This window comes from Penicillium riverlandense, assembly GCF_028828495.1.
Source record: "Penicillium riverlandense strain IBT 135883 chromosome Unknown utg000006l_segment0_segment0, whole genome shotgun sequence".
NCBI classification, from domain to species: Eukaryota; Fungi; Ascomycota; class Eurotiomycetes; order Eurotiales; family Aspergillaceae; genus Penicillium; species Penicillium riverlandense.
In genome coordinates this window covers 841,161-862,074 of record NW_026643197.1, presented here as the reverse complement: position 1 = coordinate 862,074, position 20,914 = coordinate 841,161, and the positions used below count along the sequence as shown (strand labels likewise).

Below are 20,914 nucleotides of genomic sequence, written 5' to 3'. Positions count from 1 at the left end.
AGCATCAAATGATTAATTCTGCCCGGGGGAGGTGGCCCAAGTTGATCCGGGCCGAGCCAGGGGTACAGTCAGCGACACCGAATTTTCAGAGCCAAAAATAACCCGGTGAGTACCCATGGGTCAGATGCCGCAGTCCGTCCCCTGATCCATGCCCCGATCATGCGACCATGTAGTGACTGCTATACCCGAAGACACCATCACGATCCTGTTCTGCGTGTGCAGACCCCCTACATATGGGGATGGCGTTGCTGTCCGACCACCGACCCGACGTCATGCCGCGCACTCTCCGCCGCAGATCAGCGCTCCTCGTAAATTAGGCGTGTAAATCGGTGTTCTCTACGCATGGAGAATCGTGTCTCTAGAAAGGTGGAATGGTTGAGACATTTCGTCTCACAATGGCATTCCCCTGAATCATGCTTAGAGCATCGTCGCAGCCTGGACTTCTCGGCAGTAGGTCTCGTTGCAATCGCCAAGGAGGCTGTGCAAGTCCCGTGGTAAATTAGATTGCGACGCCCCTGCACCACCAGGTCCACTGCGACTACTGGCGGTGGCCGGGCACGTATTTCCGTTTGGACAGCCTGAGTATTTATGCAGTTCGTTTACATCAAGAGCGATGTGCTCAAATAATATCCTAACCAATTCACCCATTCGACGATCTAGACTCAATGTGTCCCCCCGGGTAGTCTAACGACTAGCCTCTGTGGCTAGTAGTCCCGTCGGTCGGCTCGATCTGCTTCGAATACGGATACGTAGTTAATTACTCTAGCCCGGTCAGCATCGGTACATCTCCGCTTTCTTTGAACGAGTTGAAGGATCCATCGCTCGCTCTCCGTAGGAAGTAATTACGCCAACCGCGCGGAAGAGCAGGCAGAAGAAATACCAGGTGGAGACCATGTCAAAAAAGAGGACCGCGAACGGTCCTGAAGGGGACTGACCCACCACCACAGTTCCTCTGGTACCGCTGAGATAATCCCCAGTCTCTGCAAATCTCAAGGCGTCACTGACCCGCTGGAGCCCGCCACGCTCCATCGTCCGCTTCCGGGGTCCAGTCCTGAACGCGCGTATCCCAGACCGTCGTGCAGGAGTTGGTAGTTCATTGGGAGCAGAAGGATGATTCCGTGAGAGAGAGGAATTAAACTCTATGAGACCGATAGATACAATGAAGAAAACGGACCAGGATCACGAAAGTGGCTGACTCGTGCAGCCGCTGCAATACGGCACCGCTCCACGCTGATTGGCCGAGGGATGGGCGCCTCGGTAAAAATACGGGTCAGCAATACACATTCCTGTCCCCTGCAGTGACAATCTGCTGCTGCAATCCAACTCTCGCTCGTTCCCTCACTTTTGCCCCAAAACAAAAATCTAAACAACGCCCCTTCTCCTTCGATCGATCCCCTCGCTCGCCTTTCTCTCTTTCGTTTCTTCTCCTGATCGACACTCCTGGGGAATACTCGTCGTTGTCAACTCTCCCGAACCTCCCTGCTCCCTCCCCCCTTGATCACCCGCCGCTCTTGCGACCTCCCATCCCTTCCCGGACGGACCGTCGCCATTCACTCGCTTTCACTACCGGCTTCGAGAAAGGCCCGCATCCTCCCTCGCTCATCCTGGGACCTCTAGCGTCCGACTACTCTCGTTCTATACTCTGCGCCCGTTGGTCGCCTGGCGATCTTTGTTCGACTGAAGCCGTTCGATGACGCCGTAAAGGGTGACCACCACACCCCGCGATAATCCTCGACTTGAAAGGAAAGAAAGAGACACCCCAGATTCGTGGTGTGATCAGCCCGGATATCGTTCGCATCGGGTCACACTGGCAGAGCCCATCACTTCCTGAGACTTCCGCATCCGGCCGTCCGCAACGTGGTACTGGAGTACCCGGCACCCGGCTGTCATATTCTTCGCTCACCCTTTCTCCCCCTCCTCCTCGTCCCTCCCACCGGTGACTCAACTCTTAATCACAAACCGCCATCATGCGGTTAATATCGCTTCTCACCTACTTCGTCGCCTTCCTGGCGCCGCTGGCATCAGCGGTCGACTTCATCGAGTCCGATGCGCTCAGTGTGTGCATGGAGAGCAGCAACTTTACCGCAACCTACTTCCATGTGATGTTCTATCCCGGAAACAAAACCTTGGAGCTTGATTTCAAGGGTGTGTCAGCAGTCAAGGGCAAGATCCTGGCTGAGATCACCCTCACTGCCTATGGCTACACGGTAGTGCAGAAGAGCATCGATCCTTGCTCCTTCCAGGACCAGGGTGTGAAATTGTGTCCGATGCCCGCAGGTGCCATCGATCCTCCCCCCATTCATATCCCGATTCCCGAGTCGACAATTGAAGGCATTCCCAGTAAGTCATGCAGTCTTGCTCCTGAAAATTCCAATATGCTGACGAATGACATTTGCAAGGTATCGCATACACTGTTCCCGATCTCGATGCGAACGTCCAGGTCGTCCTTCTTAGTAAGGACACCAGAGAGAAGATTGCGTGTGTACAAGCTTCGCTTTCCAACGGCAAAACTGTCTACCAAGAATCAGTCGCTTGGGTTACTGCGATTATCTCCGGTCTAGGCTTGGCAGCCTCCGCTATCACTTCTGGACTAGGACATTCCAACACGGCGGCCCACGTTGCTGCCAATGCCCTCTCCCTCTTCGGATTCATGCAGGGCCAAGCAATGATGGGCATGACTTCAGTTCACATGCCCCCGATCGTGGAAGCATGGACCCAGAACTTCCAATGGAGTATGGGAATCATCCATGTGGACTTTCTCGAAACCATTTGTACCTGGTATCAACGATCCACCGGTGGAACTCCCACGACTCTACTATCCAAACTTTCGACTACGTCAGTCGAGGTTCTCAAGCGTCGCAAGCGTGATGTGATTGACCCGATGATGGATACTATGGTTTCGTTCGCTAAAAGAGGGGCCCCGGCCTCGATGGTGTCGCTCGCTAAGAGGGGGGCCTCGTTTCTAATGAGGAGGGACAACTCGGGCAACCAACAACTCGTCGTTGTACGGGGTATTGGTCGTGTTGGATTCAAGGCGAACATCGAAGAAACCAATGTCTTCCTGACCGGTCTCATCTTCTTTGTGGTCTTCGTCGTCCTCGTCATGATTATCGTTACGTCATTCAAGGGGATCTGCGAATTGCTTGTTAAGCATGGCAAGATGCAGAGCGACAAGTTCCAAGACTTCCGGAATGGCTGGAAGGTCGTCCTTCGTGGCATTCTTTTCCGAATGGCGCTGATTGGCTTCCCCCAAATGTGTGTTCTTTGCATGTGGGAATTCACTCAGCGGGACTCGCCCGCCGAAGTCGTCCTAGCGGTGGTCATGATCCTCTCCTTGCTAATTGTGCTTGGTTGGGCGGCGCAAAAGGTCATCCGGCTAGCTAAACGCTCGGTGATGCTTCACAAAAACCCGGCCTATATCCTATACTCGGATCCTACCGCCCTCAACAAATGGGGTTTCCTCTACGTGCAGTACCGTGCGACAGCATACTACTTTGTTGTGCCAGTTCTATTTTACATCCTCGTCAAGGGAATGTTCATTGGTCTCAGCCAGCCCGCTCCCGTCGTTCAGACCGTCGCTCTAGTCATTCTCGAGGCAGGCATGCTAGTCGGTGTCTCCGTTCTCCGCCCATGGATGGATAAGAAGACCAACGTCTTCAATATCTCGATTGCGGCAGTCAATTTCCTCAACGCGATCTTCCTTCTCGTCTTTTCCGACGTGTTTAACCCGCCAGGCATGGTCATGGGTGTTATGGGCGTCATTTTCTTCGTCTACAACGCGGTCTTTGCTCTAGTTCTTCTAGTCCTTGTTCTGATCTCTGCGGGCTATGCCGTCTTTTCGAAGAACCCGGATACGCGGTACCAGCCGATGCGGGATGACCGTGGCTCCTTCATCAAGTCGCAAACTCAACTAAACACCGAGTTGGATGCCTTAGGTGCGACTGCCCGCAACGAGCCCAAGGGAGGATACCAGCACAACCCGTTCGAGGATGACCATGCGTCCATCTCCAGTGGAAATGGCGCCAGCGTTCATCCCCACGATGCTCGCCAGCCTCCGGCATCGCCCGTGGACCCATCGGTGCCGCTCTTCCCTAGCAGCCGTGGTCCTCCTCCCGGCTACGACCAGTACCGGACCGCTTCGCCCTCGCCTTACGATGGCCCCGTGGGCGCCTCGGCCTTGACGACAACCTACAGGGCTCAAAACAACTCAAGCCCATGGCAACGAGGAGCTGGGTACGACCACTAAAACTGTGGTCTCAGGTCTCCTTGTGTCGTGGTGGTGATCTCCCAAATCCTCTTAGATGAAGATATGTGTTGTTTTTAGCGCGAGACTGGGGTGGACTGAATCTTTTCATTCGCCATCCTCTCTCTGGGTCCGGTTTTGTCGTTCTTCCTTTCTGTCTTTTGTGTCGTGTTCTCGGGTGTACTGATACCGACTTGTTTGAATTCACTTTCCGCTTTCCTTTCTACCTGGCCCGCCATTTTTGGTGTCAGCCATATCTTTTCAAACACTTTTTACGCCTGACCTTCCTTTTTTTTTTCCTTTGCCTTTCCTGCCTTGACTTTTTCCTCGCTCGTGCGGTCCTCGTGGCCCCTGTACTTCTCTGTCTCTACTACCTACAACTCGGCGTTCCTGTTGCATTTTGGGATATGGATATCGGCCTTGGTTGTTTTGTGGACTTACAGTTATCAGTGAAATAAGAAATTTCATCTTCCAACTTTGTTCAATCATGAGTATGGCATCTCAGTGCCGGTTAGTGGATTTGTAGCAGTATTTTTACGCAGTGTAGTGTTCCGAGTCCCGGTTCCAGAGTTGACTGATGATCAAAATCGAGCATTAAGCTATTAATTATCGTACATATTATATGGTTCATAACGTAACAACAGTTGAAAGCAAACTCCATGCTCCTTCCTGAGTTGAGTTGATCTATTAGCGAGACTATACATGTCCAACCACTCTATACCGAGGAATACGCCCATTCCATTCTTGAAAAGAAACCAGACCCTTCTAAGCCGGTGGTGCAGCCTCCGTCTTCTTGCTCTTGACACTCTTCCACTCCATACCAGCCGCACCAAACAGACAGAGACAGCTCATAATAAGCGCAACTTGGAACGCCTTCATGAGAGCATCATTATAAACAACCTGGACCGTATGCAAAACACCCGGGTCCTTGATCAAGGATCCAATTTGGGTGGCGCCCATACGGACCACGGCCTTGGGGTCGATGCCACGAATCCCCTCCAGTCCCGAGACGAGGTTATTCGTGAAGGTGTTCTCCGCAACGCTGACGAACAGCGCGCCGCCGAACATCTGCGCGAACACGATGAGCGCCGTTCCCGTTGGCACATCTGCCAAAGGCAGCACTGTCTGTGCCGCGACCAGCGTCTGCTGTAGACCCATGCCTATCCCCCAGCCGTAGAGAATCTGGTATCCGATCCACTTGCCGGACGAGGTGTCGGTTGTCCACGTCGTGATCAGACCCGCGCCGATGGATCCCACCACGACAAACGCAAACATGAACGGTGTGTAGTACCCCATCATCGAGACAGTCCCGCCGGCGAAGATGCTAGCCAGGGTGACTGCGATCAGCATGGGCAGGGTGTCGATACCGGAGTGCATGGCCGACGCGCCGCGAATAGCCTGGAACCAGATCGGGACGTAGTACACCATGATGAAGAAGGAAGCGCCAATGCAGACGGCAAACAAACAGCCAAAGGCGATGCTGCGCTGTTTCGCGATGCGGAGCGGGACTGTGGCGTTGTCGCCGGCCCAGAATTGGACTCCGATGAATGCAAACATGAGGATGCCGAAGACGACGAAGAGCGCGATGATCCGCCCGTCGCTCCATGGGTATGTCGTGCCGCCCCATTGCAGCGCGAGGAGCAGACAGATGATGCAGGGTAGGAACAGGACTGTGCCGACCGGGTCGAAGATGGCGATGGTCTCGCGCCAGGTCCGGGTCACCTTGGGTCCTTGAGGGGGTGAGTTGAGGAAGAAGAGTAGCGCAACGGCTGTGACGCCGCCGAGAGGCAGGTTGATATAGAAGCACCAGCGCCAGGTGACGTGGTCAGTGAACACGCCGCCGAGAAGCGGGCCGACCACACTCGCGATGCCGTACACGGCGGTGATGATGCCGGTGTAGAGGGGGCGTTTTTCGAGAGGGGTGTTGTGTGCGAGGATGATCAAGGCGCCTGAGAAAAGACCCGAGGCGCCTAGGCCGGCGATGGCGCGGCCGACGATGAGAACCGTGGAGCTTGGAGCGACGCCGCAGATTAAGGAGCCAATTTCAAATATGAACAGGGCGAGCAGGAAGATCCACTTGATGTTGAAGATGGTGTACAGGCGGCCAAAGAAGAGCTGGAAGGCCGAGACGGTGAGGAGATATGCTGATCCGTACCAACCCACGTCGTTGAGAGCATGGAAGTCGTCTGAGATGCGTGGGATAGCAGTCGCGATGATTGTGTTGTCGAGGGCGACGCATAGCACGGCCAGCTCCAGACCGATGATGATGATGGCCAGCTTCAGACCTGTTGGATATTCCTTTCCAGCTTCGTTACTCCGGCGCTGTTGGCTGATGGTCTGCTCGATTGGGGCGACATCACTACGGCCTTCCTTTGAGGCGGTGGTTCTGATATTCTCCAGCTCTGGGCCCGCCTCTGTGGACGAGCGGCGGGATGATGTTGTTGCGGCAGTCTTTTCATTTAGATCATTCTCCGACGGTGCCATGCTAGGCACTTTCGTGGAGGCCGCCTCGCTATCCATGATTGTATGGAAATGAACGAGCCGCTGGAATGAATGTGAGGATGCTGTAGAGGAGAAGTTTTCAAGAAGTGGGGACAACCATGGATTTAATAGCGGTTCCTGATCCCAGAGAGGATAACGGTACTCTTCCTACGCCACCTGATTTGAAAGAAAATTCTCGTCGTTTCCCGACTCCGAGCGGAAATAAAAGGGGCTTAGAGCCTAGCTCCGCCGTTATAGTTGACCGATGCGCCGACCGGAAGGATATTGTCCCGCGCCAAGCCCTAGATCAAGTCTTGAAGATTCAAGAACAACGGATGATTGGCACCACCAGAATAAACGGACAGTCCTGGTCTCCTTCTTTACATAATACGGCCCCAACCAACAGCCAAACGGAATCACGGGCATGTTTTGCTCCGACGTCCTTACTTCGTCGCGATCAGTGACTCACTGGAATACGAGTGATCCATCACTTCCCACGACTTTGGGAAACGCAAGGTAATCCCAGCAGCTGCACATCCCTCTTTCAGCCATGTTTCCGTCACCGAAAATGTGTCTGCAAACCAAGGTAAGGGAAACAGAGGACGATCCAACGAATAGAAGAAATTATCCCAGTGGATAGGGATAATTCGGTTCGGCTGAATAGCCTGGACAACGTGTTCCCAGTACTGCTCTCGGAAATCAGAGGATTGTTTACCCACGGCTCCAATGCCTAGAAAAAGCGTGGGAGATTGAAAACCGCAGAGCTTCCCGGGGACGAAGTTGGCGCTTGGGTGGACAAAGATGCGAGTTGATCCATGTTGAATAAAGAATGAGAAGCATTTGCCGGTTCGAAACTTGGTCATGGAACAAGGCGTTTGCAGAGGCTCTGTGATGTCCCCAGGTGCCACATCGCCGGGGGAATGTATGCCCTCAATGATGGTCACCTGGAAGTTTCCAAAGCCGATTTTTTGCTGGTCTTCACAGACAACGATCTGTTCGTCTGATAGCCCGTGCCCCTTACCGACCTGCTGCGTAGAACTGGATCCGACAAGCTTTGCCCCAGTCATTTTACAAACGGTAGGAGCGTCTAGAACATGATCATAGTGCGAGTGGGCGACAAGGACCGCATGCAGACGCTGATCAATACCCGCTCGCTGGAGACACTCTGATACTTTCTGCTCATTGGGGCTTATGGATCCGAGTAGTGTGGAAAAGTACCAAGGCCGAGTAAAGAATCCGTCGATCAAGATCGAGTCAACTCCATCGTCGAAGAGAATGGTGCTCACGCCCAGGAAAGTAGCTCTCAGGGGCGAAGACTCATCTAAGGCTGTCATTGTTCTCGGTGTTATTCAACGCAGGCTTAGTGTGTTGTCACATAGGCGTCTCGCCAGCTATTGTAGTGGATATGGTGGTTTCTCGGTCCCCGCTTGTCATGTGGACCCGTGTACGGCCGAGGATAGTGATCAATTTGCCAGAGACAATGGAGAGAGTTGTTGCACTTTACCCGAATGTGGCTCGCTCCTGTGCGGGGGCTCCTCCTCCCCGGGTCGCTGACGTTGATCCGTCCGCACCAATTAACTTAAACCAATCATGCAGTTTTATAGGAGTCGGGCTACTTGAATTATCATTCAGTTAGTTCAGAGCTAATACGGAGAGCTAATACATTCTAACACTAGTAGGGAAGTAACAATAAAGTTGCAAGTCTAGTACCGATTGGAATCTCGATCTTACTGCAACTGCATTTTGAACAGCCAAATTGCACTGCGAGTAGACGCGCTCTAAATATTTTCCATTTCGTAGTCAAGGGACGATCGTAAGTATTATACAACAGTGATCGAGGGATCACCACCTTAGGTATAGTGTTTTTCATCTGACACGCTCTCAATTCAACCCTTTCATTTGCAAGAAGTCATGTTTCGATTCCGACTATTCATACCAGACTTCGTCTTTGAGGCAGTCCAGGAGGAAGCTTCACAGTCAGTGCTCTCTCTCCTAGGATTGGCACCGGGGAGAGGAGCGGGTATTCAGTGAAGGCAGAAGTACAAGAAAGGAAAACGAGATAGAGACGAAACCCAAGGAAGAAGGAAAGCAGTAACACCTAGCCCAAGCAGAAAACTCCAAAGAAAGGGACCATCACCACCGGTCTCCAGATCCCGGAGGTGGACCGTATCCTTCTGACCCGCGAGGACCAGTAGGCGGCCCACGAGAGCCAGATGCACCCGGAGGAGGGCCGTGGCCTTGCTGATCCGGCATCTGCGGTGGAGGGTATCCGCCCGGCCCACCAGGAGGGGGAATCTGGAAGTTTGGCGGGAAGCCACCTGGCGGCGGCGGAAATCCTGAACCTGGGGGCATGTTGGGGAAGGGTGGTGGCGGGAAACCCCCAGTAGGAGGAGTGCCGCTGGCATTTGGGGGGAAAGGCGGAGGGAAGGGGAGACCATGGCTACCAGGTGCTATTGAGCGAGTGTCAGACACCAAAATATTCGCGGTGTGGAGAGAGAGAAGACGTACGAGGCAGCATTCCTGGAGCTCCGGGAGCACCTGGAGGAGGGATTCCAAAAGGAGGAGGCACTTGACCTGGTTGACCTGTACGGAAACTGGGTCAGTCTGCTTCCACAAAAAGCAAGGTTGTAGCATCGTACCAGGAAAGCCAAATGGCGGCGGGAATGCTCCCGGTGGAGCGAGGGCGGGATTCGGAGGAAGCTGTCCCTCAGCAGCGTAGGAAGAGGTGATCGAATCGATGACCGACTGTGCCTTTTCCTGGCCGATTTCTGTGAAAGAACTGTCAGCCAAGCTCGAGAAACAACTCTGTCTTCCACCAAAGGAATTGGCGAGTGGCACACTCGAAAGACGTACGCTGATAGTACTCCACGACGTTCCGCAAATGGTTTCGGCCTGAATTATGCGCCTTGCGCACGCTCATCGAGTCGTGCGTGAGGTAGACATCGCAGTAGTCGCCTACATATCCAGGGCACACGTCAGTATTCTGCCAGTTTCACATGGGTTGCTATTGCAGGTTGATTGGTTTCATAGGGGAACTGTCGCGTGGCGCCCTTCGCGGAGGCAGGTTGACACGGCACAGCTCGGTCGTTCGGAGGGAGAAGGAAACCTACAGAAGAGTGCGGCGACGGTCAGCTTGCAGATCCAAGTATTGATGGATTGGGGGGTACTTATATTTCGGCATCTTGTCCGTTTCTCAGCGCGGGTTTGGTGTCGACGCGGGAAGCGGAAAATTCCCGTTTGGGAGTAGCGGCGATTTTTCGGGGGCGCAGTCAGGAAGGGCGGTGCGATGGTAATGGTGTCCGTTAGGATATCGTTCCAGCTCAGAATTGAAGCGAAACACGACTGTGGAAGCTGCAGCAGGAGAAGGGGCAAGACTCGCCGGTCGTCAACGGTCGAACGTTGCTGAGGCGGTGGGGCACGGCAGAATCGACCTGCTACATTCGTCCCACCAAGCTCGACATCTATATAGTCAAGAAAAGGATTAAAGTCATTCTCAAGCCCCGTATCAGCGGGTTACAATTAAGTAGTGTGGCCTATAGGGCCAGTACAAGGTTAATAGATAACAACAACAATGTTACCCTAACTCCTCGACACATTCACTCAGGCCAGATCGGGTGAATATTGCTTGTTGCAACCATTCTTCACCCGCTGTCTCGTCCTGAACACCTCCTCGTAGCGCTGGTGTTTACCTCAGTATGACACTGTTCCCGTTCCCACATCGATGTAATTCGGCATGGACTGTGTTGCTCCCTAGGTGACAAGATCCGCTAATCCATATATGGTTACTTCCGTAGTCAAGTCACGTTCCAAGCTCGACTGGCTCACTAAAATCTCGGGCGAAGCCTGAATGCTATTTTCCATAATCTCATAGACTTGTATCAACCCAAAATTTGTCTTGCCACTTGATCTTCTATAATGAAGGAACTCCCAGTTGAGATTATTCTTCTAATCCTGGACCATCTTGGTCCTGAGGACTTATTGTCTTGCATTCGTTCCTTCCCACATTTCGTCCCATTGTTATCAGCTCAACATACCAAATGTGAAGATGATAGCAGAAACACGATCTTACATCTGCTCGTGATAGAAAATGACAACGACTTGCTATACACGCTACTCTGCCATAACAAGAATGTTGATGTCAATTCAAAGTCTTCATGGGAGCAAACACCACTGGCCTTAGCAGCGGAGGCTGGACATTCTACGACAGTGAAGCTCTTGCTAAAGAGTAATGGAGTTAGGGTGGATGAGACGGATAGAACAGGATCTACACCCCTTGCGATAGCTGCTTCATACGGAAATTATGAAATAGCTGAGTTGCTACTAGACCACGGTGCATCTATCAGAAGCCGTAATTTATATGGGCTAACGCCACTGTCATGTGCAGCTACTGATGGTCCCACGCATTTGGTGAATTTGCTCCTACGCCAGACTGGGGTTGAAGTGGACCATAAAGAAACTAAATTCCAGCGAACACCATTGGCACTAGCAGCACGATTTGGGCAACCTGAGGTTGTAAAGCTACTAGTGGGAAGAGATGATGTGGATGCCAATTCAAGGGATGCCTACGGCAAGACGCCGCTTGCATTAGCAGCGTCAACTAATGATGACGCGTCAGCATCTTTGGAGATTGCCAAAGTTCTCCTCGGCCGGCGGGATGTGGAAGCTGATTCGAGGGATCACCATGGACGGACGCCTTTATCACACGCTACCGCACGAGGTGCTATTGCCTTAGTAAGGCTACTTCTAGAGCGAGATGATGTTGACCCACAATCGAGAGACGACGAAGGAAACACGGTACTCGACTGGGCGGGCAAGGGCATGGTTAGGGGAGTGGCGTGGCTCCTGATGAAAAGGACAGGGGTTGAAACTGTCTGGTGGGATCGCCCAAACGGCCACGGCTTTGACGTGCGACTACGTTCGCTTGCACGATGTAACTGCGAAATTGAATGTATGTGCCCTGACTTTGAGGGCTAGTGTTGACGTACGTTTGGTGATTGATCCTATTTGAGAAGCACTTAGGCTCGTTCGAGAAGCCATGCTTTTGCCTTGCATATCAGGATTTAGAGAGCATTAATTTCGCTTTTTCAGAGTACAGAGTGGCAGACAAGTTTATGGAGATGATGAACCCTGCTTGTTGAAATTAATTTAACGGAGCTATATAGTTAGACTGGAGATAATTTTATGAGACGTTTCTTTTATTTTATTGGCAGATAGGAAATTCATTTAAACCCGTTATTCAATTTGCATATCCATAATTATCTGCATTATCCTTCTACTGCTGCTGTTACATTTCCATCCTCACATGCAGGAATCATATGGAAACGGATGTACTGATATATCGTAATTTTAGTAATGTACCAGTTGCGACTACTTCAAGACGTTGCGAGAGGGAAACTGGACCATTCCTTCCACCAATGGCGCCCTGCAGAGTTCTGAGTCTCTCTCTCCCTCTTTTCCGTCCTACTCCCAATCAACCATTTTGATAAAACTTTTTCCTTTTGCCATTGCAAACTGCTCTGCCAGGGCTCATCTTTAATAGGCCATATTTTTCGAAAAATGATCTCTTGCCATAGCGGCAGCGGCATTCTTCTTCTCTGACGAATTTCATCTGTGAGCTCAGCTTCGTGGGCGAAAAGCTCCTTGCAACCGTCTCGCATGCGCCCAACTTGCCAGCAATGAGCAAAAATGCGATTTTTCTCTGGCTCGTCTATGCGAATATTAATTCCTTCCAGAGGTAGAGTGTCTGGACTTTGGTTCTTGCTTGAAGAAACGACTCTGAAGATTGCACAGGCGAGACTTTCATCCACAGCACTGTTGATCATGAACCGACGAAGGTGGCCATTGCGGCTGCGAAAGTATCCGCCCAGGTCGTGGGAGGAGACCCGGTTGTCGAATCTATCCCAAGAATTGTGTGTTGAGGACACAGGATGAGAGGGGTCCCCCCATCCTCCCCATATTGGGGAAGAATTTATCACTTCTGTCTCTTCACCCCCGTTTAACGAGGGATCGTATGCGGCAAGATACAAGGTCAAGTATTTCAGGCGATTGATAGTACCCAACGCTCGGTAGGAAGCGACCTCCGAGGCATCTCCTTGGGATCTCTGGATTTTGCAAGCTAGCTCTTCAAGGAGCGGGCAGGCTCTGGCAATTGTTTTTATTTCAGTCCCTGTGAGACAGCGTTGGTGATGGCGGTGCTCGTAGAGGAGAGCTAGTCTTCGCAGTCGAGGTCCGTGATGCTCCACAATAGATTCCACGGAAAGAAGCGAGTGCCATCCTTCAATCTCAAGCTCTTCCAATGGCGGAAGAGTACAAAGAAACTGTCTCGCCAAGTCGTAAAAATCAAATGGCTGCTCACGTTGCTTCATGCAAATTACTAGCCTGCGGAGCGACGGAAATGAACATTCACAAGACCAGAGGCTAAGTGCTCTCTTGTTTACCCCTGCTTCTACCACCAGACTTTCGAGGACAGAAAAATCTGTATGGTCTTTCCACGCTCCTAGGGTTGACCATAAATCGATAATTTGAAGATGCGTCAATTCACACACGTTAGTTGGAGGTGGGTTAAGTTCAGACTTTGGGGGCCATGGAAGGCTGATGGGTGGTCCCGCACTTGTTCCGGTGATCCAGGGCTGGGTATTGCCAGCATTGTATACCTCTTTTAGATTTGGGGCCAGTCGTAGCCAAAGCAGAAAACAGTAGTCGGTGTCCGCAGCTTCCATATCAAACCCTGCCGAGAGGCGATACCAACTAGTGACCTGCCGTATGAGCACGACACTGTACAACAAAGGGGTCGTTAAGATTTGAAGAACAGGGTAATGATAGAGAGTGTCCAGTCGGAGTGAATGAAGCCGAAGCCTACACCTAGGCTGGCATTCCTCTAACGTCTCAAGCAGACAGCGGGGTAATCGTTCAGCACATAACCATACCAAATCCTTCAGCTGGGTCAACTTCTGGATCAATGTAGCAACCGGCTCCCAGATCGATGGATCAGAGCTGGTAACTGTTTGTGGCGGATTGGAAGAGCGACGGAGACACTCTCCATCACACCACACAGGCCGGTATCGGCGATCGTGTTGATAAGACAAGTTTTCGTAGAATGGCACGTATGGCTGGCCAGGCATGTCGCATCTCAAACCCTCTACAGAATGCAAATTCGAGAAAGTATTATTTGCGCATATATCGCAGCAATAATCGTCGATCACCAGTCGACGAACGTACGCCATAGCGCCTTTCTCTTCGAGCTTTCGAATATAGCTGTTGGCTTTTTCAGTGAATTCACGGCTGCCTTGGACCGAATCCGCCGGGGTGATGCTGATATGTGCGTCATGGAAGAGGAGAGTGTTCACCAAGGGCTTGCACCAACGAAAAAACGCCTTGTTGACGAGGGCGAGGCTTACGAGGCTCCGTGGATCGTACGTCGCGAGGTGTGTTGTCACCAGCTCCAGTATCTCTGCTGGAAGAGCTTCGATCGACATTTTGCTTCGCTGTAGTTTGGTCTCCGATATGGAACTTGCGAGTGAGATTCAAGGTGTGATGGTGGAGATGGGTGTGAAGTCCACCTTTGGGCCCCCATTCTACAACACAACGTTCTCGGACAAAAAAATCCCAGTGTATGTGGGGGCTAAACGCAACTGTTATATCGGAACTTAGACCGTCTTTTGTGGTCCATCTTTTGACCAAATGGAAAAGAAACAGCCTCCCATTTCTACCACGACGGATATGGTTGGTACTGGCCCCACGAGCTCAGTGGGTCACCCCATACTCTATTGCGGGGACGTCCTTCTGTCATGTTCTGACTTCCGTCGGTTGAATCGTGCCTTGGCTGAGAGAGCTGCCCGTCATGCCAGCTAAGTGGAGGACCAAGTCGGGCTGTCTTACGTGTTAGCAAAATGTGATCCTGAAACCTGCCTCGGTTCCTTTGTATGTTGATTGTCGCCTAGGCCGCATGAGACGGAAGAAATGCGACGAGGAATCCCCGGCTTGTCGAGCGTGTTGCCGGAATCACCTCACCTGCATTTGGGCGTCGAAAACGACGACTGCAAACAGTCAGCGCGACACCCTCACCGGCCCTAATGTCGATGATACTCGCGTTCCTTCCTTCGATCCTCCTTTCCCGTTCGAGAATCCTTCCAGAGAGTCCCGGTTCCGGTGCTATGTGTCAGCCATGTTGCCGCAGTTGCTGATTCCTGGAACCCCCTGGGCCTCGGGAAACGATCTGATTGCTCTGGGAGCGCAGTACCCTAGTGTCAGGGACTCGTTTCTAGCTTGTGCGACCTTGCTCCTATCCAACAGCGGTCCGCCTGTTCCTCCGGACGCTGTCGCATACTATTCAGATGCCGTTCGTGCCACCAGACGCATGATTCAAGAGTCCCGGGTCAAGGGCACAGAAGATTGGCTGCTCCTGCAAGCCTTATTACTGTGTATCTTCGAGGTAAGTGCAGCAACAACTTCGAAACCTGATATTAACCGGAGCTAAAGAGAGTTGCAACATAACAGCGTGCTCAATCCGGCCCATCCTGTGGAGCCATGGCTCACTTGCTCGGTGCGTCGCACATTATGGCGCTGATAGTGAGAAACCTCCCATCCCCGTCGACCGGGGCCAGTCCCTTCCAGCAGATGTGTGCTTCCTCATTGCTCTACCATGCCGCGACAACTGCATTTCTGAATCCAGACATCTCGTGGCTACCGGAGAGTGCGACGTGGAAACAGTTCGAACAGTTCCTTGAACCTAGTTATAACACCCTCTTTGCCATACCGCCAACCTTGTGCCGACTCATTCTTGAGACATCTCGCCTTGCTCGTCGCACGCCTCTAAGTGATCGGGACAGCCAGCTTGCCAATGATCTGCGCAATCAGTTACGTCCATACCTGCCCCTCCAACCCGCTTCGGAAGGCGTCTACAGCGAAGAAGGGCTCGATGAGCGAGCGGAACAGATTAAAAAAGCAGCCGAGCTGTACGCGCTAGCCGCTGACATTCTGCTACTAAAGGCCATGCAGCCTGACCTTACGGCCAAGGACAGCCGGGTCCAGAGTCAAGTCAAGCAGATCATGAATGCCCTGCAATCTGATGTGCAGGGAATTTTCTGGAACCAGCATTACTCGTGGCCATTTGCCATCCTCGGCTGTGTCGTGCAGCGCGAGACGGAGATGTTGTTCTTGCTGGGGCGACTGGAAAAGCTGTGGGAGAGATCTCACTGGGGCGACATTCAACGGACTACCAACCTCTTTCGAACGATGCTGGAGTACCGACGACGGAATGGCCAGCTTGCGTCACTACGGGATGCGCGGTCTTCTAATTGCCCTGACCTGTTTGATTTCTTGCTTCATGGCGATTGGCTGCCGCAGTTCATGGTTGATGGATGACGTTTCATGCCATGGGTTAAATAAGCCCAAGAGGTTTATTGTCTCTACACATTGGCGGCCGCAGTTGTGAAGCAATAGAGGATTCGACACGCTGTGCTCAAATCCACCTACATCCGCAAAGACCCCTTCAACTGCGAACGTACCTCTGACGGGGGTCAAACTGGTTGGAGTCTACTTCCTGGGCAAATGTGGGATGAGGTGTCCTCGATTCCACAAGAGGCGATAGTGAACGGCACATATGATTCGGTGCCTAGTATCGGCGCTACACCTTATCAAGTTGAAGTGAGTCACTAGACGTTGCTTCTGATCGGCTTAGACGGCAGACATGCTCTTGTATGAGAATGCACGTTGCAGACTATGTGCGATTGGTTGCATACATAGAGTATGCCTACTAACATGACCGGCACCACTTCCGTTTCCTCAAAGCTTTGCCATATTGAGAAGTACTGTTTTGGCCTGAAGGTATTCCATCAAAGCCGTCTGACCTCCTTCGTAGCCGCCATTCCCACTCTGCTTCCATCCTCCCAAGGGGACGTCAAACTCGGGCTGGTGGTTAGAATTGATGGCGACTCCAGCGGCCTGCAGGCGCTTGGCCGCGCGCAAGGCGCGGGGGATATCTCGAGTGTAGACACAGGAGGACAGACCATACTTGGATGCATTGGCCAGCTCAATGGCCTCGTCTTCGGTATCAAACGCGCGAATACAGAGGACGGGCCCGAAGATTTCCTGAGTCCAAGCATCAGAATCCAGAGGTGGATTCTTCAAGATGGTTGGAGTCACGAAATTCCCTTTGGACGATGCTCCTCCAGTCAACAGGACGTCTCCTCGCGTGTCCTGTGACCCTTTCACCAGCGACAAAATGCGGTCCCTCTGGCCTTCGTCGACCACTGGGCCGAGGAATGTGGTCTCACTTTCCGGATTGCCAGATGCCTGCGCTAGCATTTCGAATCTGGCCTTCAATTTGTCGACGAATTGCTCGAAGATTGAGCTGTGGACTAGGAGTCGGGACGCAGCCACACAGATCTGCCCCGAGTGGACGAGGAAGCTCTGTGACGCGTGCTGGAGGGCATTGTCTATATCTGCATCGTCAAAGACGATCGACGGAGACTTTCCCCCCAGTTCCAGCGTCACCCTTTTGAGATTACTCTGGGCGGCAGCTATCTGTATCTTCTTTCCCGTCTCGAGCGAGCCGGTGAACCCGATTTTCTGAATATCCATGTGCGAAGCGAGAAGCGTCCCGGTCGAGCCGTCGCCACTCAGAAGATTGATTACTCCCGGCGGAAATCCGGCTCGAACAACCAGCTCGCCAAGCTGGATAGCGCCGAGGGGGGACTTCTCAGAGGACTTGAAGATAAAGGTGTTACCGGCAGCGATGGCCGGGGCGGCTTTCATGGACAAGAAGAAGAGACTCGCATTCCATGCCCCAATGCCAGCGCAGACTCCGAATGGATCATACCGGACAATCTTGTAAACGCGGTCGTCTCCCTCGGGGATAAATTCCCCGGGCAACTTGTCGCAGAATCCAGCGTAATAGCGCCAGATGGCGCCCAGCGCGTTAGCTAAGCTGCGTGAAATGGCAATAGGCAGCCCGATCGAGAGCGTTTCGAGGTGGGATAGCTCGGCCGCGCGCGCGTCCAGGAGGTCCGCAAGCGCCAGCATGCATTTCGCTCTCTCTTGTCCGGACATCTGTCCCCATGCGCCTCTGTACGCGCACAGTGCAGCGGTCACCGCGTCATCGACGTCTTCTTTGCCGGCGCAATGGACCTTGTCGCTCACAACTGTGTTGTTGTAAGGGTTGCGTACGGTGCAGTGTGTCCCGGACTTGGCGGGCACATACTACAGCATGTCAGTTGAGATTTCAGGTTGTTTTCTTTGTAATTACTATACCTGGTTGTTTATAAACAGTTTGGTCTGGAAACTTCGCGGAGTGTCCATTGTACTTGAGGCGAGCTGACAGTAGAGCTATTGAATGTCGTAGTCTAACCTCTTTTAAGCGGGTTGAATTGTATGATACCCTCGGTCTGATGGTTGAGAGAGATATGACTTCTCTTTATGAAATCAGCAAATTGCTCGGACATGAATCATTTCCTTTGCGGAGGCGCGGAATGACTTCTCATTGGCATGGCTTTTCCAATCTGAGCGATGGCGGAGGGGAAGCCCTAGAGCGCGCAATGCATCGTGATTGGTCCGACGGGCATGGACCACAGCAAAGAGAAAGCAGTAGATACAAGAAGCGACAAACATAAATATCACCCTGTAGCGACGTTTTGCAGACTTCAATCGCACCTGTCTGCATTGCATTCTCTGAATTTCTCGCATTTCATTCAACGCCCATCATGGCAGCCATAGCTACTAACAATTCCGGGGGTGCAATCTGCTCTCTGGAAGAATTCCTCCGAGTTTCCTACGACTACATTATCATCGGCGGTGGCACAGCTGGTCTGGCAGTGGCTGCAGGGCTCAGTGAAGACCCGAGCGTAAACGTGGGCGTGATTGAGGCCGGGAAAGATCAGACAAAGAATGAGCTTGTTCAAACCCCGGCTCTTTTCCCCCAAATGCTGGGCATACCAGAGTATGACTGGATGCTGTTTACGGTACCTCAGGTACGATCATGATTCCAGCTTGCCTTGTCCAACCCCTGTCACGATATTAACGCCGTCAAGAAAGCAAACCGTGACAAAGTGCATGCTCTGACTCGTGGGAAAATGCTGGGAGGCTCGAGTGCCACAAATGGTGTCAGTGTTCCCTGTTCCAAATAATTAATATGCAGATTGCTCAAATTCGATTCGCAGATGATGTACGTCCGCGGCTCAAAGCGAGACTACGATGACTGGTCCGCCTTTGGAAGAGGATGGTCCTGGCCGTCCATGGCGCCGTATTTTCGACGGCACGAAACCTTCGACGATACCCGCACCGGTCTTCCGTCCGACGCCAATATTACCAACTATAACGCGGGAAGTCATGGAAGGTCTGGAGCGATTCAGACCAGCTTCAACAACTGGAGGACCCCACTCGAGCGGAGCTTCATTGACGCCGGGAAAGAGGCTTCCGGGATTATGGAAAGTCCACGAGATCCATGGGGCGGAGATCACCTGGGCTTCTTCTCATCCTTGGCTACAGTCGACCGAAAAACACGGAAGGGGACCCGCAGCTACGCAGCGAGCGCTTACTTGTTGCCCAATATACGGCGTCCAAATCTTCGGATACTCACCGATGCTCTGGCTATGAAGGTGATCTTGCAGGGCACAGTGGCGTGTGGCGTTCGCATTCATTGTTCCGGGCAGACACACGACATAAGCGCTGCAAGAGAAGTCGTGCTGAGCTGCGGCACGTACAAGTCTCCACAGATCCTGGAGCTCTCAGGAATTGGCGATCCGAATATCCTCGCCCAGGCAGGAGTTTCATGCAAAGTGCCCCTGCCGGGCGTGGGTGCAAATCTACAGGATCACATCGTCACCGCTGCCGTATATGAGTTGAAAGACGGCACCTCTTCCTTCGACGCGTTGCGCGACCCGCGCATCATGCAAGAACACCTAGACATGTACAGCAAGGATTCTCAGGGCATTCTAGCTTATGCTACCAGTGGCATGGGCTTTCTGCCTTACTCGAAGATAGTCTGTTCTGCTGAGTTGGAGCAGACATGCCAAAAGATCCTGAGATCTCCAGCAAAGACGCCTTTCCAGCGGAAACAACAAGAACAGATCGTCGAGCAGTTGAGAAGCCACTCGTCAGGCAATATCCAGTTTATCTTGACGCAGGGAACGCTAAACGTTGAGGAGGTCATCGGTAACCAGGGCAAGTTCGCGAAAACCCTCGCTGAGGGCGACCGGGACGGGTTTACAATCGTAGCTTGTCTCCAGTATCCCGCATCCAGAGGCACCGTCCATATCACTAGCACCGAACCGGCCAAGAACCCTGCTGTTGATCCTGCATTCCTGACTCATCCCGCGGATGTTGACGTCCTCGCTGCTGGTCTGGGCTTCTGTGACAAGATTGCCCAGTCCTCTGCGTTGAAGGATAAGGTTCACCGGCGCGCATATCCTCCGGAGAATGTCAATTTGCATGATCGAGCCGCTGCTTCCGAGGCCGTGAAAGACTTCTGCATGACCGAGTATCATCCTTGCGGGACGTGCGCCATAGAGCAGGTGGTGGACGAGAAGCTCAAAGTTTATGGCGTACAAAGATTGAGAGTGGTCGACGCCAGTGTATTCCCGGGAAACGTGAGCGGGAATATCCTGTCAACTGTGTATGCTGTGGCGGAGAAAGCGGTGGACTTGATCAAGGAGGATTCGCTCCAGGTTCGGTCATCTTTGTGAGATAGCGGAGCTTATACGTCAATATATAGTATTTGTTTGCTTCAGTAATTGCTGATACTGGAAGTTATAGAATCATATGAACTTTGCTCTTGACTACTTCTAGTTACCGCTTGCCATGGTGAAGATCTTCGGCTTACAACTGCTGGACTTTAAATTAGTTATACGACCGCGATAGTAATGCGCCATTGAGTCTTCGGAATATTGCCCAAATGCTGCAGACGGAAGACAATATACGACTTGCCGTGTTTACCATCCTGTATATGCCGAATTTATGAGCCGAGCTCGGAGATGTCTTGCTCAATGCATGGATGGAAAGGAGAAATGGCAGATCCCCATTATCCGGGGTCACTTTGATCACACGGGAACGGCTACCCCAGTCTGACAATTAGCTTCGCTCATGGTCTGGTTTAGAGTTTGGAGAGCCCGAGCTTAAAAATCTGCGCGCAATGAAATTCTATTGGTCACAGATGAAGCTAATCCTAACGAAGGCTCGGCTTGTCGAATCTAACCG

General features: G+C 52.3%; 8 protein-coding genes across 8 annotated transcripts; 4 read left to right on the top strand and 4 right to left on the bottom strand.

Annotated features, from left to right (window-relative positions):
- Positions 1-1,967: 1,967 nt before the first annotated feature.
- N7474_006585 (transient receptor potential ion channel family protein) lies at positions 1,968-4,246 on the top strand (the record flags this gene model as incomplete). The annotated part of the gene is made up of 2 exons (XM_057197995.1): positions 1,968-2,340; positions 2,400-4,246. 2 exons carry the CDS (start codon positions 1,968-1,970, stop codon positions 4,244-4,246), a joined length of 2,220 nt encoding a protein of 739 aa, XP_057051435.1.
- Positions 4,247-5,008: 762 nt separating this feature from the next.
- N7474_006584 (MDR family MFS transporter) lies at positions 5,009-6,763 on the bottom strand (the record flags this gene model as incomplete). The annotated part of the gene is made up of 1 exon (XM_057197994.1): positions 5,009-6,763. One exon carries the CDS (start codon positions 6,761-6,763, stop codon positions 5,009-5,011), a length of 1,755 nt encoding a protein of 584 aa, XP_057051434.1.
- Positions 6,764-7,167: 404 nt separating this feature from the next.
- On the bottom strand, positions 7,168-8,058 carry N7474_006583 (MBL fold metallo-hydrolase; the record flags this gene model as incomplete). Its single annotated transcript, XM_057197993.1, has 1 exon — positions 7,168-8,058. The coding sequence occupies one exon, from the start codon at positions 8,056-8,058 to the stop codon at positions 7,168-7,170; it is 891 nt and encodes a 296-aa protein (XP_057051433.1).
- A 799-nt stretch (positions 8,059-8,857) lies between these two features.
- Positions 8,858-9,644, bottom strand: N7474_006582 (putative U1 snRNP complex component Yhc1; the record flags this gene model as incomplete). Its single annotated transcript, XM_057197992.1, has 4 exons — positions 8,858-9,174; positions 9,233-9,307; positions 9,364-9,492; positions 9,578-9,644. The coding sequence occupies 4 exons, from the start codon at positions 9,642-9,644 to the stop codon at positions 8,858-8,860; spliced, it is 588 nt and encodes a 195-aa protein (XP_057051432.1).
- A 995-nt stretch (positions 9,645-10,639) lies between these two features.
- N7474_006581 (uncharacterized protein) lies at positions 10,640-11,698 on the top strand (the record flags this gene model as incomplete). The annotated part of the gene is made up of 1 exon (XM_057197991.1): positions 10,640-11,698. The coding sequence occupies one exon, from the start codon at positions 10,640-10,642 to the stop codon at positions 11,696-11,698; it is 1,059 nt and encodes a 352-aa protein (XP_057051431.1).
- Positions 11,699-13,869: 2,171 nt separating this feature from the next.
- Positions 13,870-16,087, top strand: N7474_006580 (uncharacterized protein; the record flags this gene model as incomplete). The annotated part of the gene is made up of 4 exons (XM_057197990.1): positions 13,870-14,168; positions 14,215-14,334; positions 14,771-15,155; positions 15,221-16,087. 4 exons carry the CDS (start codon positions 13,870-13,872, stop codon positions 16,085-16,087), a joined length of 1,671 nt encoding a protein of 556 aa, XP_057051430.1.
- A 420-nt stretch (positions 16,088-16,507) lies between these two features.
- Positions 16,508-18,022, bottom strand: N7474_006579 (aldehyde dehydrogenase family protein; the record flags this gene model as incomplete). Its single annotated transcript, XM_057197989.1, has 2 exons — positions 16,508-17,923; positions 17,975-18,022. The coding sequence occupies 2 exons, from the start codon at positions 18,020-18,022 to the stop codon at positions 16,508-16,510; spliced, it is 1,464 nt and encodes a 487-aa protein (XP_057051429.1).
- A 401-nt stretch (positions 18,023-18,423) lies between these two features.
- N7474_006578 (GMC family oxidoreductase) lies at positions 18,424-20,403 on the top strand (the record flags this gene model as incomplete). The annotated part of the gene is made up of 3 exons (XM_057197988.1): positions 18,424-18,690; positions 18,751-18,822; positions 18,880-20,403. The coding sequence occupies 3 exons, from the start codon at positions 18,424-18,426 to the stop codon at positions 20,401-20,403; spliced, it is 1,863 nt and encodes a 620-aa protein (XP_057051428.1).
- Positions 20,404-20,914: the final 511 nt, after the last annotated feature.